Source organism: Phyllostomus hastatus, unplaced genomic scaffold, assembly GCF_019186645.2.
Source record: "Phyllostomus hastatus isolate PE091 unplaced genomic scaffold, TTU_PhHast_1.1 phas_contig_283, whole genome shotgun sequence".
Lineage (NCBI taxonomy): Eukaryota > Metazoa > Chordata > Mammalia > Chiroptera > Phyllostomidae > Phyllostomus > Phyllostomus hastatus.
The window spans coordinates 19,930,202-19,942,777 of record NW_025333833.1 but is presented as its reverse complement, the minus strand read 5'-3'; the positions used below and the strand labels follow the sequence as shown (position 1 = coordinate 19,942,777).

General features: G+C 42.5%; 1 protein-coding gene across 10 annotated transcripts in view; it reads left to right on the top strand.

The window, feature by feature from the left end:
- The window catches only part of LOC123818544 (membrane cofactor protein-like), a 42,096-nt gene extending 35,541 nt beyond the window's left edge, over positions 1–6,555 (top strand). For 6 of the 10 annotated variants that reach the window (XM_045838798.1, XM_045838797.1, XM_045838794.1 and 3 more), the window contains 2 exons: positions 1,973–2,061; positions 3,822–6,555. In XM_045838798.1, the coding sequence (XP_045694754.1) occupies positions 1,973–2,024 (52 nt within the window). In that variant the 3' untranslated portion in view covers positions 2,025–2,061; positions 3,822–6,555. Of the gene's footprint in view, positions 1–936; positions 971–1,972; positions 2,062–3,821 lie in introns of all 10 variants that reach the window. The other 4 variants (XM_045838790.1, XM_045838791.1, XR_006785645.1 and 1 more) reach the window with 3 other exon arrangements.
- Positions 6,556–12,576: the final 6,021 nt, after the last annotated feature.

The following is a 12,576-nucleotide window of genomic DNA, read 5'->3' as shown; positions in this document are numbered from 1 at the left end:
AACATACAATACAATATTACTCAGCAATAAGGAAAAATAGAAAGAATGGAATCTTGCCATTTGCAACAATATGGAAGTGCCTAAAGGGTATTATGCTAAGTGAAACATGTCAGGCATTAAAATACCATGTGATTTCATTTATAAGTATAATCTAAAAACACAAAGCCAATAAATAAAAACAAACAAATCCATAGATACAGGGAACAAGCTGAGGATTGCCAAAGGAGAGGGGGTTAGGGTGATAAATTAATTGAAATTAAAATGAAGAAATAAAATGAAACATGAAAATGAAAAGGAATGAGACATAGAATAGGCAACAAAATGTGCATATACTTGTAAGATTTGATTACATCTTAGACTTCTCCGGGGAAATTGCTGCTAAAGTATGCAAGGTAACATGTGTTAGGGGGTATATGAAGGTATGAGAATACATTAGGGGCCCTTGTAGCATTTCCTAAAAAGTGTGTGACTGGGGAGTCTGTATGGGAGAATGTCACCAAAAATTATTACATATAAGGAAACCACTGTCAAAATACAAGTGTCCCTCATCTATTGGCTAGTAAAGAAGGAGGACAAAGCAAAAAAACAAATTACAAAATAGTGCAAGTAGTCATTTTTAAGATCATTAAACATCACTTAAATTGTTGGAAATGGCCACAAAATTTTTCTCATACAGTTTTCTGTTTCTTAGCTCTAACCTAAGAACAGAATAGGATTCCCAAAGTTGGTCTGAAAAGGGCTCTATCCACACACTCCTTCCATTTCCTTTCTTAGCCAATTCTTCTGCCACACTGTCTAGTCTTGGAGCGCACAGCCTCACCCCACGCTACTGCTGCAGCCCGTTGCCGCATGTCACGACCGAGTGTGCCCGAAAGTCCGCTGCCTTTTCTTTACATGAATGTTTCCACTTATTTGTAGTGAGTGTTTTTTTCTTAGGTGCATCATTTTTCTTTAATCCAGTTGTTTCAAGGTGAGAGTTTGCAAGAGTTTATTAGAATTCTTTGCATAATTTATGAATTTTAATAATCATTTAAATCATTGTGACTAAATCGTTTTTCTTTTTTTCATTATGGATATTTATTATTTGTTGTAACGTAACCCTGTTTTTAATGTTAGGCTAATAATGCCTGCTTCAGTAACTTTGTAATTATTTTTTAAATATTTTATTTATTTTTAATCTATCTGCTTAAATGTACATCACAAAGTTTTTTGGATCTACTGTGTGTAGTGGCCAGCTCAGGTGGTGGGCACTAGAAGTGGTATGGGACAAAAAAACTGAAGAGTCAAATGCACTTAAACATTTTTCTAGTTGGTCCTCTAATTCTTGAGTATTCAACAAGCTCTTCAAGCATTTTCAATGGAAAACTAAGATGACAAAGAGATTTTGTAATTAGTTGAGAAAGCACGTTAATGAGATTTAAACGCATCCCAGGAAAATGGGAGGTCTTATCATCAGTTTTACAGAGATCTCCCCTGAGGTTGCAAACAGATGTGCCCCAGGAAGAAACTGTGCAGTGCAGAAGTCAGAATGCAGCTGGAAATGTGTGACTTGCCATAACATGGATTTCTAAGACAGTGTTATGTGCATTTAGTATGTGCACTCTGTGTATTCCCTAAAATAAGGTGCTAGAGACCAGGGCCATTTCTCCCCCAATCTGTTACTCTGTGAAAGAGTTTACGTAATTCAGTTCAGGCTACATGTTCCAGAGATAAACAGATTGCACAGAAAATCAGCATCTTGATTTATTTGCTGGATGAGCTATAAGACTTCCAATTTAAAGGAGCTTCTTGCACAATGTTCCTCTTTAAGCCATTTCCTAAATAAGAATCAGAAAAGTCCCCGTGTATGAATCTCATCGGCAGCTTTCCTTCCATTCTCCCCGGTCACTAATTTTATCCCAGTTATTACGCCACTCTTCCTTTTGGTTTGTTGTCACTATTTTATTCAGGCCTCTTCCCTTCCTCTGTTCAGCACCTACCTAACTGGTGAGAGCCACAGAGAAGTAAAATTTATTTCTCTCTGAGAAGAAGAGATGAAAGGTTTGCTTTTATCATTAAAAGGTATCTGCTTTCTGTGTTTCTTTTCAGACATTGAATAAATATATAGATGTCAGTAACCCTATCTAAGATACGATGACAGTAAACATTAAAAAGGATACTTAAATTCCTGTTTCCTTTGCCAAACTATCAATCTTTTATATCATTCCAATTTTAATGGAAAATAATGTGGACTAACAGGCTTTGTCTTTGAGGTGGGGTCCCCTTGTCCTCTAGCTTTTAGTTGCTGTGAATCTCAAAGTGAGGGAATTTTTTTACCTAAGTGGCAAATAATCATAGAGTCTGTTCCCTTTAAGTTCAGGGAAGAAAAATGTCTATTTACAGAAGCCAAAATACATTTCATTTAATTTTTTAAATATTTTTAATTTCAAGTTATAAACATTAACTCTGTAAAGGTGTATCTATTTTCTTAACCAGAAATTTTTTACCATACAAAGAGAAACCAGCAAAACAAAGATCCCTAGATTTTGGAAAACTGTGGATTGCACTGCCTGGAAGCCCTTGACCTTCCACGTGAACAAGATGAACTGGAAGTGTCCCTCTGTTAGAATGTGTGCCCACAGAGCGGGGAGGAGAGGGAGACCGTACCCCAACACCTGCCATGTGAGGTGCTACTCTAGGTTACAGTCAGGACTTTGGGGGCAGGTTCTGCAAAGCCCAGTGGGAAGGGCGATTTCTTGGTAAAAGCACGGTGGTGTCTGTGATCCCAGGGGGAAAAGGGAGACAAACACTCCTACTGGAAGGGCGGTCTGGGCCTCCCAGCCCTCTCCACCCTGTTCTCTCAGGGTTCCTTGAGGCTGAAGCCAACCAGGAAAGTAGTTTTCAGACTGTCATGAGCTTCAAGGTGTCTGTAAACGGTTTAAGTTAATTTAACAAATGCCGAAGTTAATATAAAATAATGGTCATTAGTAATTGGGATGCAGATTTTTGTCATCTTCAAATAGCTTCATGGTTAATCAAGTAAATATTGTCAGAAATTTGTTATCTTTCTCACATAGGAATTATATTTTAAATTCTAATTTAAAAAGATTCCACTTTTACAGAGAAAACTTGAGTTGACTTCAAAACATAGAAAAATACAGCAGTCTTGGAGAATTCAGGGACGGGCCTAACCATGACATCACCCCCACAGTAGTTGTTCGGAAGCTGCTCGACCACAAGTGGGTCCTGTGACAGTGGTGGCCTCCCCACAGAGAGGAGTACCAGGAATCCAGGGCCAACTGGTCCTCTCTGGCACTGGGCAGGCATCCCGGACGTGGCTGCTGTGACAAGCATACTGCAGATAACTGGCTGCGCCCGTTTTAGTCTTAGTCTGTCTGTCATGGTCAGTTGACTGAGGCAGGGACTACAATGACATTTTCTGATTCAGAAGGTAATGGCCATGTGTGGCTGAGGACTTCAAATGTGTCTACTCCAATGTAGGATGTGCTGGAAATGTAAAATACATGACAAAATGATAATATATTCCCTGTGTTGGGTCAAGTAAAAGATAATAAAATTAATAGTCCTGTTTAATTTTTTAATGTGGCTTCTAGAAAATTTAAAATTACCCATATGACTCATATTTTTAGACAGTGCTGGACTAGAATAAGATTCTGAGGCAGGAGAGTTGAACACTTGAAATTATTTTAAAAGAATTATTTCTTAGATCAGGGACTCAATACAGTTTATTTTAATTGTTCATTTTCTAAGTAAGCTTCTGAATTTAATTTCTGTACTTAATTATGTTTGTCTTTCATGCTACCTCTTTATCTTGCCTTTAGGAAAACAGATGTTAATGCCGAATACAGACAGGCCTTACCACAATAAGGCAAGCACTCCAGCAGAGCACTAAATGGTTTCCCAAAAACCGGCGTAACATGTTTCATCTTTTGATTCTGTTAAAATGTCAAGGTCTACATTTTCGCATGGCTGCTATGCAAAACAGTATGGGAGATCCTCAGAAAGTTAAAGATAGAACCACCTTATGATCTGGCAGTTCCACTTCTGGGTATCTATCGGAATGAAATGAAATCATGATGTGGAAGAGATACCTGCCCCTCCCTGTTTGTTGCAGCAGCATTCACAATAACCAAGACATGGAACAGCCAAAGTGTCCATCAACGGATCAATGGATAAAGACAAGTGTACTTGTACAGTGAAATACTATTCAGTCATAAAAAGGAAATCCAGACCTTGGCAACAGTGAGGATGGACCTTGAGGGCATTTTGCTAAGTGAAATGTCATACAGGGGAGACAAATACTGTGTGATCTTAGATGTAGAATCTATAAAAAATAAAACAAGAAATCACTTTTGGAGGGACCAGGGGTGGGTGGTGGGTGGTGGGCAGTGGGGTGAGGAAATTGGATGAGGTGTTCAAAATGTATCGACTTCCAGTTACGAGTGCATATTGGGATGTAACGTGTAGCATGGTGACTGGTGTGCTAGATTGCATATTGGCAAGTTCTTAAAAGAATAGATCTTAAAAATTGTGATCATAAGGAAAACTTTTTTGTAACTGAGTTGATGGGTATAAACTAAAATTGTGCTGTCATTTCATAACATACAAATTATCAAATGTCCACCTTAAACTTACACAGTCTTACACATTATATCAATACAACTATAAAGGAAGAGTCTACAGAGGTGCTTAATGATTTCTTAAAGTGTCATGAATGTTCAGACAATGCTCAGGTTTTAATGTCATTTGAATGTCGTCATTGTCCTTCGATGCCTCTCCGAAAGGGGCATGAATTTGCGTCTGAACATCTTGCCTCTTGTACCTCAAAGAGCACTTGCATTTGTAGGGCGAGTCAACACAAGGCCCCTGGTAGTATTAAGGTGGAAAATCTCAAAATTTAGAGAAATATACTTCAAAATGAGATTGTATTTCATCTGTAAAGAATGTGATTTTGAAACCTTTCTAAAAAAAGTAATACCAACTCTTAAGATTCATTCTCTCAACAACTATGTATGGTATATAGTTTATTGTAAAAAGTCTGTATAAATATGTGTATAATACTTTAGCCCTTAAAAATTAAAAATAAGATTACTGAAAACTGGGAATTTGAGTAAGTTTGACTCCTTAACTAAGAATATTATTGGGATATACTCAGAGTAAACAGTGAAATTCTATTAAAAAGAAACATTTTAACTTCTTGGTAATTTAGAGAAGCCATAAGTAAAGTTAATGTATGGCATTTGTTCACTTTTTTTTTTTAAGATTTTATTTCATTTTAGAGAGGGGAAAGGAAGGGAGAAAGAGAGGGAAACATCAGTGTGTGGTTGCCTCTTGAGCACCCCTCCTGGGGTCCTGGCCTGCAACCCAGGCCTGTGCCCCAAGTGGGAATTGAACCGGCGAGCCTTTGGTTCTCAGGTCAGCGCTCAATCCCCTGAGCCACACCAGCCAGGGCTGTTCACTTCAATATCAAACTTAATCTAAATCAGTAAAAATTCAGCAACAGTAGTATACTTCTATAAAGAGTTAGAACACATTCAATAACAAGAATGCTAGTTTAATACAAAGTGAATGCTGTGGCCTTGTAGTTTTCTCAGGGAGAATTCTACTCTTTAAGGGATGTAGAGTTCTGGCCTTGATGGTTTTCTCTCCCTACTTGAAAAAAAGTAGGATAGCTCACTCAGTCACCTAGCCTTAGGCAGTTTTGTGGGGGAGTAAACTTAGATAATCTCAAGTTGCATCAGAATTAGTTTTTGTGTGCACCTTGCCAGGAAACTGTTGGTTGGTGGTCCTAGAAGGAAAATCACCTAGCTCATCAGGTAGCACTTTATGCTCAGGTGGAATAGATTCCCCCTCTTCTGAGTCCTTGCACCAATCAGGGTCTCTTTCAGATGAGCCAGTGGGCAAAGAGAAGGGACTGCTACTCTAATTCCTTCTTACACGTTTTGTTTTACACTTTTCTGTAGCACAAATTTGGCCAAAGAAATGTTGCCCTAAATTGGACATGATTTGGGGTATCAGTGGACCAGAGTAAAGACTATTTTACTGTATAAAATGTGCCTTCCCTCTGTAATCTCTAGTGAGGGGCATTTGGAAGATGAGTTTGAGTGGGAATACACTGGAATTCGGAATTAGAAGTCTACCTATTTTCACATACTTATTTTCAAAAATGCAGTGCTTGCTTAGAAGCAGGGATGGATATACTATTCACTTATTAAAGCCTAATTGTATTTTTCAACCAGATTGTTATGCTTACCAAAATAAATGCACTTTTACAGTAGTTTCTGCTTCAAATTTACTTTTTTCAATTTAATGGTTAATATGTATAAAAATTATGTCAAATAATTTTTCAGTTACTGAAATGTATGAGGGAACCAATTTTTGTTGAAAAGTTTGTTCAAATGACAGAGAAAGAAGGATATTTGAATTAAAGTTTTTTAAAGCTGGAAAAATGTATTTGCAGTGAAATGGGAAGCCCCAGGTATGGAGGAGGTTTTTGTTTAGTTTTTGAAAAATAGCTTCAAATCTGCTAAAAATAAAATGCAGGATTACAAATGATCATCTTTGTGCCAGTGTGTTTCTTTCCCGTGTGTTTTACGTCAGTCCGTATGTTTCTGGTCCAGTCCCACCTTCCCTCACCGTCCACGCCCACAGTCATCCTAACTCGCACATCTCAGAGCCCGAAGTACATCCGGGCTTCTCCACTCTTAGCCCATCACTTGCCTCTCCTGTTCAGTAACACCACGTTACCGACAGCACGAAGTCCAAGTTCCTCGGAATAAAGCTTGAAGACATTCTACAATTAAATCCCAACTTTTATTCCCAAGCTACCTCTTCATACTGAATTTCTTAAGTAACCTGTCAGTCAAGCCAGACCATCTGCCCTGTGCTGCATACCTAGTTCACTGGTGCTTTAATAGGTAGCTAAGGTTGAGAATCTCTGCATTAGTGACTCTCCAGTCCCAGGGCCCATTTCTACATAGAAACTTGTCATGGGTAAAGGCTTACATTTACTTAAGAAATTTGAGGTTTTATTAAATTGGCCTATTAAAGATCAGAAAAATTGAAGATCTTGTTGCCTGGCTAATCAAACAAGATAATCTGTGGCTTAAAAATACAAAAGTGATCTTTAATATGAGCACTGGATGAAAATTAGGTTGACTACAAATAAAGCATTTTATCAAATTGTATTTGGCTTTAACTTGAGGTTATTTCTAATACCTGTACATTGGGATAATATATACAGTTAGATCATTCCAGGTGATTAACAGTGGAAGTCTGCAAGGGTGCTGAAGATACCTGGAACAGGAGGAATTTGGTCATTGTTAAGGTAGATGTTAGGTTTAAGGAAAATAGGCAACTCCGATACTCTAAATTTAGTGACAGCTAACACTGTAACTCGAATGAACTTCTATGTATTTTAAAAATTTGAGTACTTGTACTCAAGCAGGATTTAACATAGTGCACTGACTTCAGAAATCATGCAAAATTGAGTGACTGTGCTCATCTCCCCCCCCCCCCACCCCCACCCCAGCTATATTGTTTCATTTCCAGGCTCCTCAAAGGTTCCACCAAAATGAAGCTTTGTAAATTGTAGCACTGCTGCCCTCGTGTGGACAAACAGGGCATTTGACAATCCCTTCCTTAGCCCTTCAAATTAATTGTCTTTATTCTGAGGTTTTAGTCATTGCCAGAAGCCCTTTATCATTTTCTTTTGAATCTGGTATTAACAAGCTCTTTCCTGGTTTCCTTCTGTGAAATGAACATTTCTAAAGTGTCTAAACTTGGTCCCTTATTGTGTAATATGGGGGAAGTATAACATTGGGGGTCTATAGTCAGTAAACTATTCTTCCTTCCCTATCATTTATATACCAACAGAAAGTGAACAAATTGCCACAAGCATAGATCACATTGAGGAAGTTGCACACTTGTTAGCCCAAGAAAATCTGCAGAGAGGTAGTAACACTGATGTTAGCAAGAGGAGCCACTCGCGGTTATGTTTTTTATGTCACTTTTAAAGAATTGAATTATTGTATGTTGCAGTGGTAAGCCTTGTGTCAGATATCAGGAACAACAGCTCTGCTATCCTGGGACTTATGGCTCTTGGCTTCCCTGAGAATTTTGGAAACTTGTTATATTTATGTGGGCACTTATTTATGGCATTTGGGAAAGTGATCAGTCACTGATCACCTACTGCCCCCTTCAAAGGCTCCTAGGAAAATACTCCTTCAGTCTGCATTTGACGTGGGACTCAATTATGAGAGAATCCTTGGATAAGATCCCATAGAACCAGTCTTCTCAAATTTTAGTGAGTAGGTGAATCACTGGGGGATCTTGTTAAATGCAGATTCTGACCGGGTGGGTCTCAGGTGGGGCCCGGTGTTTGCATTTCCGTGAGTTCCACATTCTATCTGCTGTTTGCGGTAATGGCCTCACAGATACTGCGGCACTAACAGGCCTCACAGATACTGGGGCACTAACACCTGGGACCTGTGATGTTACCTGTATGGCAAAGGGTCTTCGCAGATGAGATCTTGGACGGGGAGATTATCCTGGATTATCCAGCTGGGGTCCTAAATATACTCCCAATCTTAAAAAAGGAAGACCAAGGGTGATCTGACTGTAGCAGAAGGCAATGTGACTACTGAGGCAAATGCTGCTGGCTGGGAGGACAAGAGGAAGGAGCCACAAACCCAAGAATGGAGCTCTCGAAGCTGGAAAAGGCAGGGAGACTGATTCTCTCCTCGTCCCTCCGGTGGGTGCATGGCCCTGCCAATACCTTGATTTCAACCCAGTGAAAACTAGGTCGATTTACGACTTCCAGAACTAAAAGGATAACTGTGTGCTGAGACACCGTGTGAGTGTTTGCATCCCTCCAAATTCCCAGGTTAAGTCCTAGCCCCCGAGGTGATGGTATCAGAAAGTGGGGCCACTGGGTAGGTAGTAGGTCATGAGGGCTGAGGCTTCACAAATAAGACTGAGTCCCTGTAAAAGAAACCCAAGAAGGTTCCCCCACACCTTCTGCCCTGTGAACTCTGCCCTGCTGGAAGGCACTGTCTATGAACCGGAAAGCTAGCTCCTACTAGACAACGAAACTACCAGTGCCTTTGATCTTGGACGTCCCAGCCTTCAGAACTGTGAGGAATAAACCTCTGTTGTCTGTGAGTTGCCCAGTGTGGACTATTTTTCAGAGAGACCTGAAGAGACTGAGACTCCCCCTTTGCTGTGATTTGTTACAACAACCATGCGTTTCCCGTGGGTCCTCGGAACACACTTGGAGCCACAGAACCTTTCAGAAACAAGACCACAGAGCAGTGGCTCTGAACCCCTGGCTACATATCAGAATCACCTGGGATGAGTTTAAAACAAACAATAAAAGGTGACGTCCAGGCCCCAGTCCCAGATCGGTTAAGCCAGAACCTGTACAGCTGGGGCCTTAGAATCAGTCAAGTAAAGGCTCCTGGTGTGAATCTAATCAGAAAGTAGGGTGGAACTGTCACATTAGAATAAACTCAAAACATTTTTTTGTGTGTCTTCAAGGAAAGCTCTTACGTTCCTCTAAAACAGGGGCACACCAGTCTGCCCGGTACCCCCTAAAACCATCTACCAGCTTCTCGATGAGGCTGGGACAACACCTCACATGAAGAATGACCAGGTTCAAGACTTGCACTCCGTTTCACCTGAACTGTGTTCAGATCGGCTGCCTCAGACTTATCAAGAACTCATCAGCATTTACTTCCACAGACGGGAACTCTCGCCAGTAGCCCTTGCAGTGGGCTTGAGTGTACCTTCCGTCCAACACTCCCTGCCACCAACACACTTACAGCTCACCACGTGGTACAACTCAGCTAGGCAGGACCCACCCCCGACAAAGCATTTTCTACCTGGGTGGGAAGCATGGCCTCAAAAACCAGATTCAAGGTGTGTCCAAAAGAAACATTCCGCTCACCCATTCCGACTTCTAGTACTTAGTCATCTGGAGGCTGAAATCAGAGCAACTTGACAGCAGAACCCATTTTCCAAGCTCCAAGTGCCTAGGCTGGAGCTTGGAACACAGTGGGTGGAGCAAAAACTGTTCCATTTGTTACAAGCGACCCATAGCTCCCAGACCCCTAGGTACTTTTGTAACCTGCCTCAGTGGAGAAGTGAATAAAACAGCCCTGGGATTAGAACACGGAATCTCCCATCAACAGCTCGAAACAGCACTGGAGCTGCAGTCGGGGTGAATGACACTCACAGGCAAGTTTTCCCAGCAGATGCCTCCCCGAACCACCCCCGCCCCCGGCAGGGCGGCCATCTCAGGGAAGAAGCTTCCCAGGGGGCTGAGTTGTCACCGTTTCCTGAGAACCACTGGCGTGAAGTGAAAGTACTGCAGGTCCTTCACAGCCGGCCAGGCACGTCCTGTGCAAAAAGCTCATTCAAGGGACCACAGCCCTGCAACCTGAAGATCCCACAGGTTTCTGAATACCTTTACAGAACCTGTTCCCCGTCTCCGAGGGTTGATAGAAAGTAGGAACTGAGAGAAGAACTCCTGCACTGCTTACAATTCCACTGGAGTCATCAGCCTGCCCGCCTGCCTGCCTGCCCGCCAATGTAATAAGGGTCATGGGAAGGAACACCACCTTTGTGGGCAGGCTGTGGCCCACTGCAGTCCAGGTCGGTTTCCCTGACAGGAGTAGCCCCAGGCGATCAAAATGCCAGCATCTTTTCTCTCACTTTATTGTATTTCTTGGCTCCTAGATTTCCATTTTTGTCTTAATGGGCTTTGTTTTTACTGTCTGTCTGCTGTAACCCACTCAAATGCTTTCTAACGTAGTTAAGATTTGCATCGGAAAATAACTTTCAGGTCCCCACTTTTCGTCATCACAGAACTATAATAGGAAATAATCATGAAAAACAAAGACGTGGTAAACTGAATACAGTAAAATATTTATTAAGTTCAGATGCATGAATCGTCTCTTCTTAACAGAAAGGTAAGTCAACAAGCAGCCAATTTATAAAATTTACACCAGTATACATTTCAGCAAAATGCAACTGAGGACCTGGGATAAATTATAGTGATCTGTTTTTTAAAACCCAATACATCATCTCCTACCTCTGCAATGAAGTATCAGAAATGCAGTTAAAGAAGTTAGTAGGAAAAAGTGTGACCTCCCTCCCCCACCCTGTGCCCGTCCGTCTTCCAGGAAACCACAGGCTGTTGTTGAACAGACTTGGCACGAGGCTTCGAGGCTGCTGCTTTTCCCCCTACATCATAACCGATTTCAAATGGTGCTAGACAAAAACAGACTCTGAACACCAGGAGAAATCGGTCAGCCTGTGTAAGAGATGGGTCCAGTGGTGCTCCGGGGCTCCCGCACCTTGACGGTGCAGGTGGCAAGTCTGACGTCAGCTGCTCTGCAAACGCAGCTGCATGTCCCAGGGCCCAGGGGCAGGCAGGCAGTGCCAGTGTGGACGGGACAGTCCTCTGGGCACACAGTCCTCTCCCCTTCCCTGTTATAACCAAGGCCCCACCCCAGCAGTGCCCACCGCTGCGCTCAAAGGCCCTGCAGACAGGGGACTCTGGCTACCTGACAGCAGGAGTATCACAGCCTCCGCCCCTGCTCAAACCCCCAGGTGACTGCAAACACAAGCTCCTCCCCACCCACTGTCACCCCCAGACCCAACGTACTCTAGAGAGTGCTTTGCTTTTCACGTTGCTTCCGTCTGGACCCGGCTCAGGTGGCGGGAGGAGCCTGGCCCCAGAGCAGCAGCGCGGCTGCCGTCGGCCCTTGGCTGTGCTGCAATTCTTACTCCTAAAACACTGATTTCAAATGGTGCTAGATACAAAGATGGAAAAATCTAAGCCACCATGTGAAACCAGCTTCCAGAAGAAGAGGATCTCACTGAAGAAAAAAGGGAGAGGCGATCAGAAGACCCAGCCTCTGTGCTGAGGACAACAGCTTCTTGCAGCTCCACTCGTGACGTCACACAGCAGCGGGACCACTCGACAGGCAGAGAGGAGCGTCCCGGTCACGCTCACGGAGATGCGGGTCACGGCTGACGCCTTGCGCAGACGCGGCGGAATGAAATCCGTAAGCTCCACGTTAATTTGCCGCCACAACCAGTCCCTACAGATTATCACACGCACGATGAGACGATGAGCCAGAGCTGTTATTAAAACGCATTTCTACATCAGTACGGCCCTGCGTTTGTGAGACAGTGCCACTGTGTGGAAGAGGTCTTCTGACAGCATCCCGCCCCATCAGGAAACAAGCCCCACCCGCCCGGGAGGCTCTAGCCACCACACAAAGCGACTTTCACCTGGGCCAGGGCCACCACCCGGGGCCCTACTCAGGAAGAACATGGGCCCCACCAAACAGAAGGAAGCATGAGAACACTGGCAATCTTACCTAACCTCTGGTGTGACACAAAAAAGGGGTGCCCTACAACTGTACTAAGTACAACAGATAGTCCTCTAACACAGAGCTGAGGTTTTTTTGATTTGTGTTGTTTTCAAAACATGCCTGAATATGAGATTTTCAAACCATATTTAAGTTAAATGTCCCATCTCCTAATTGCATCACGTTCTTTGGTTGT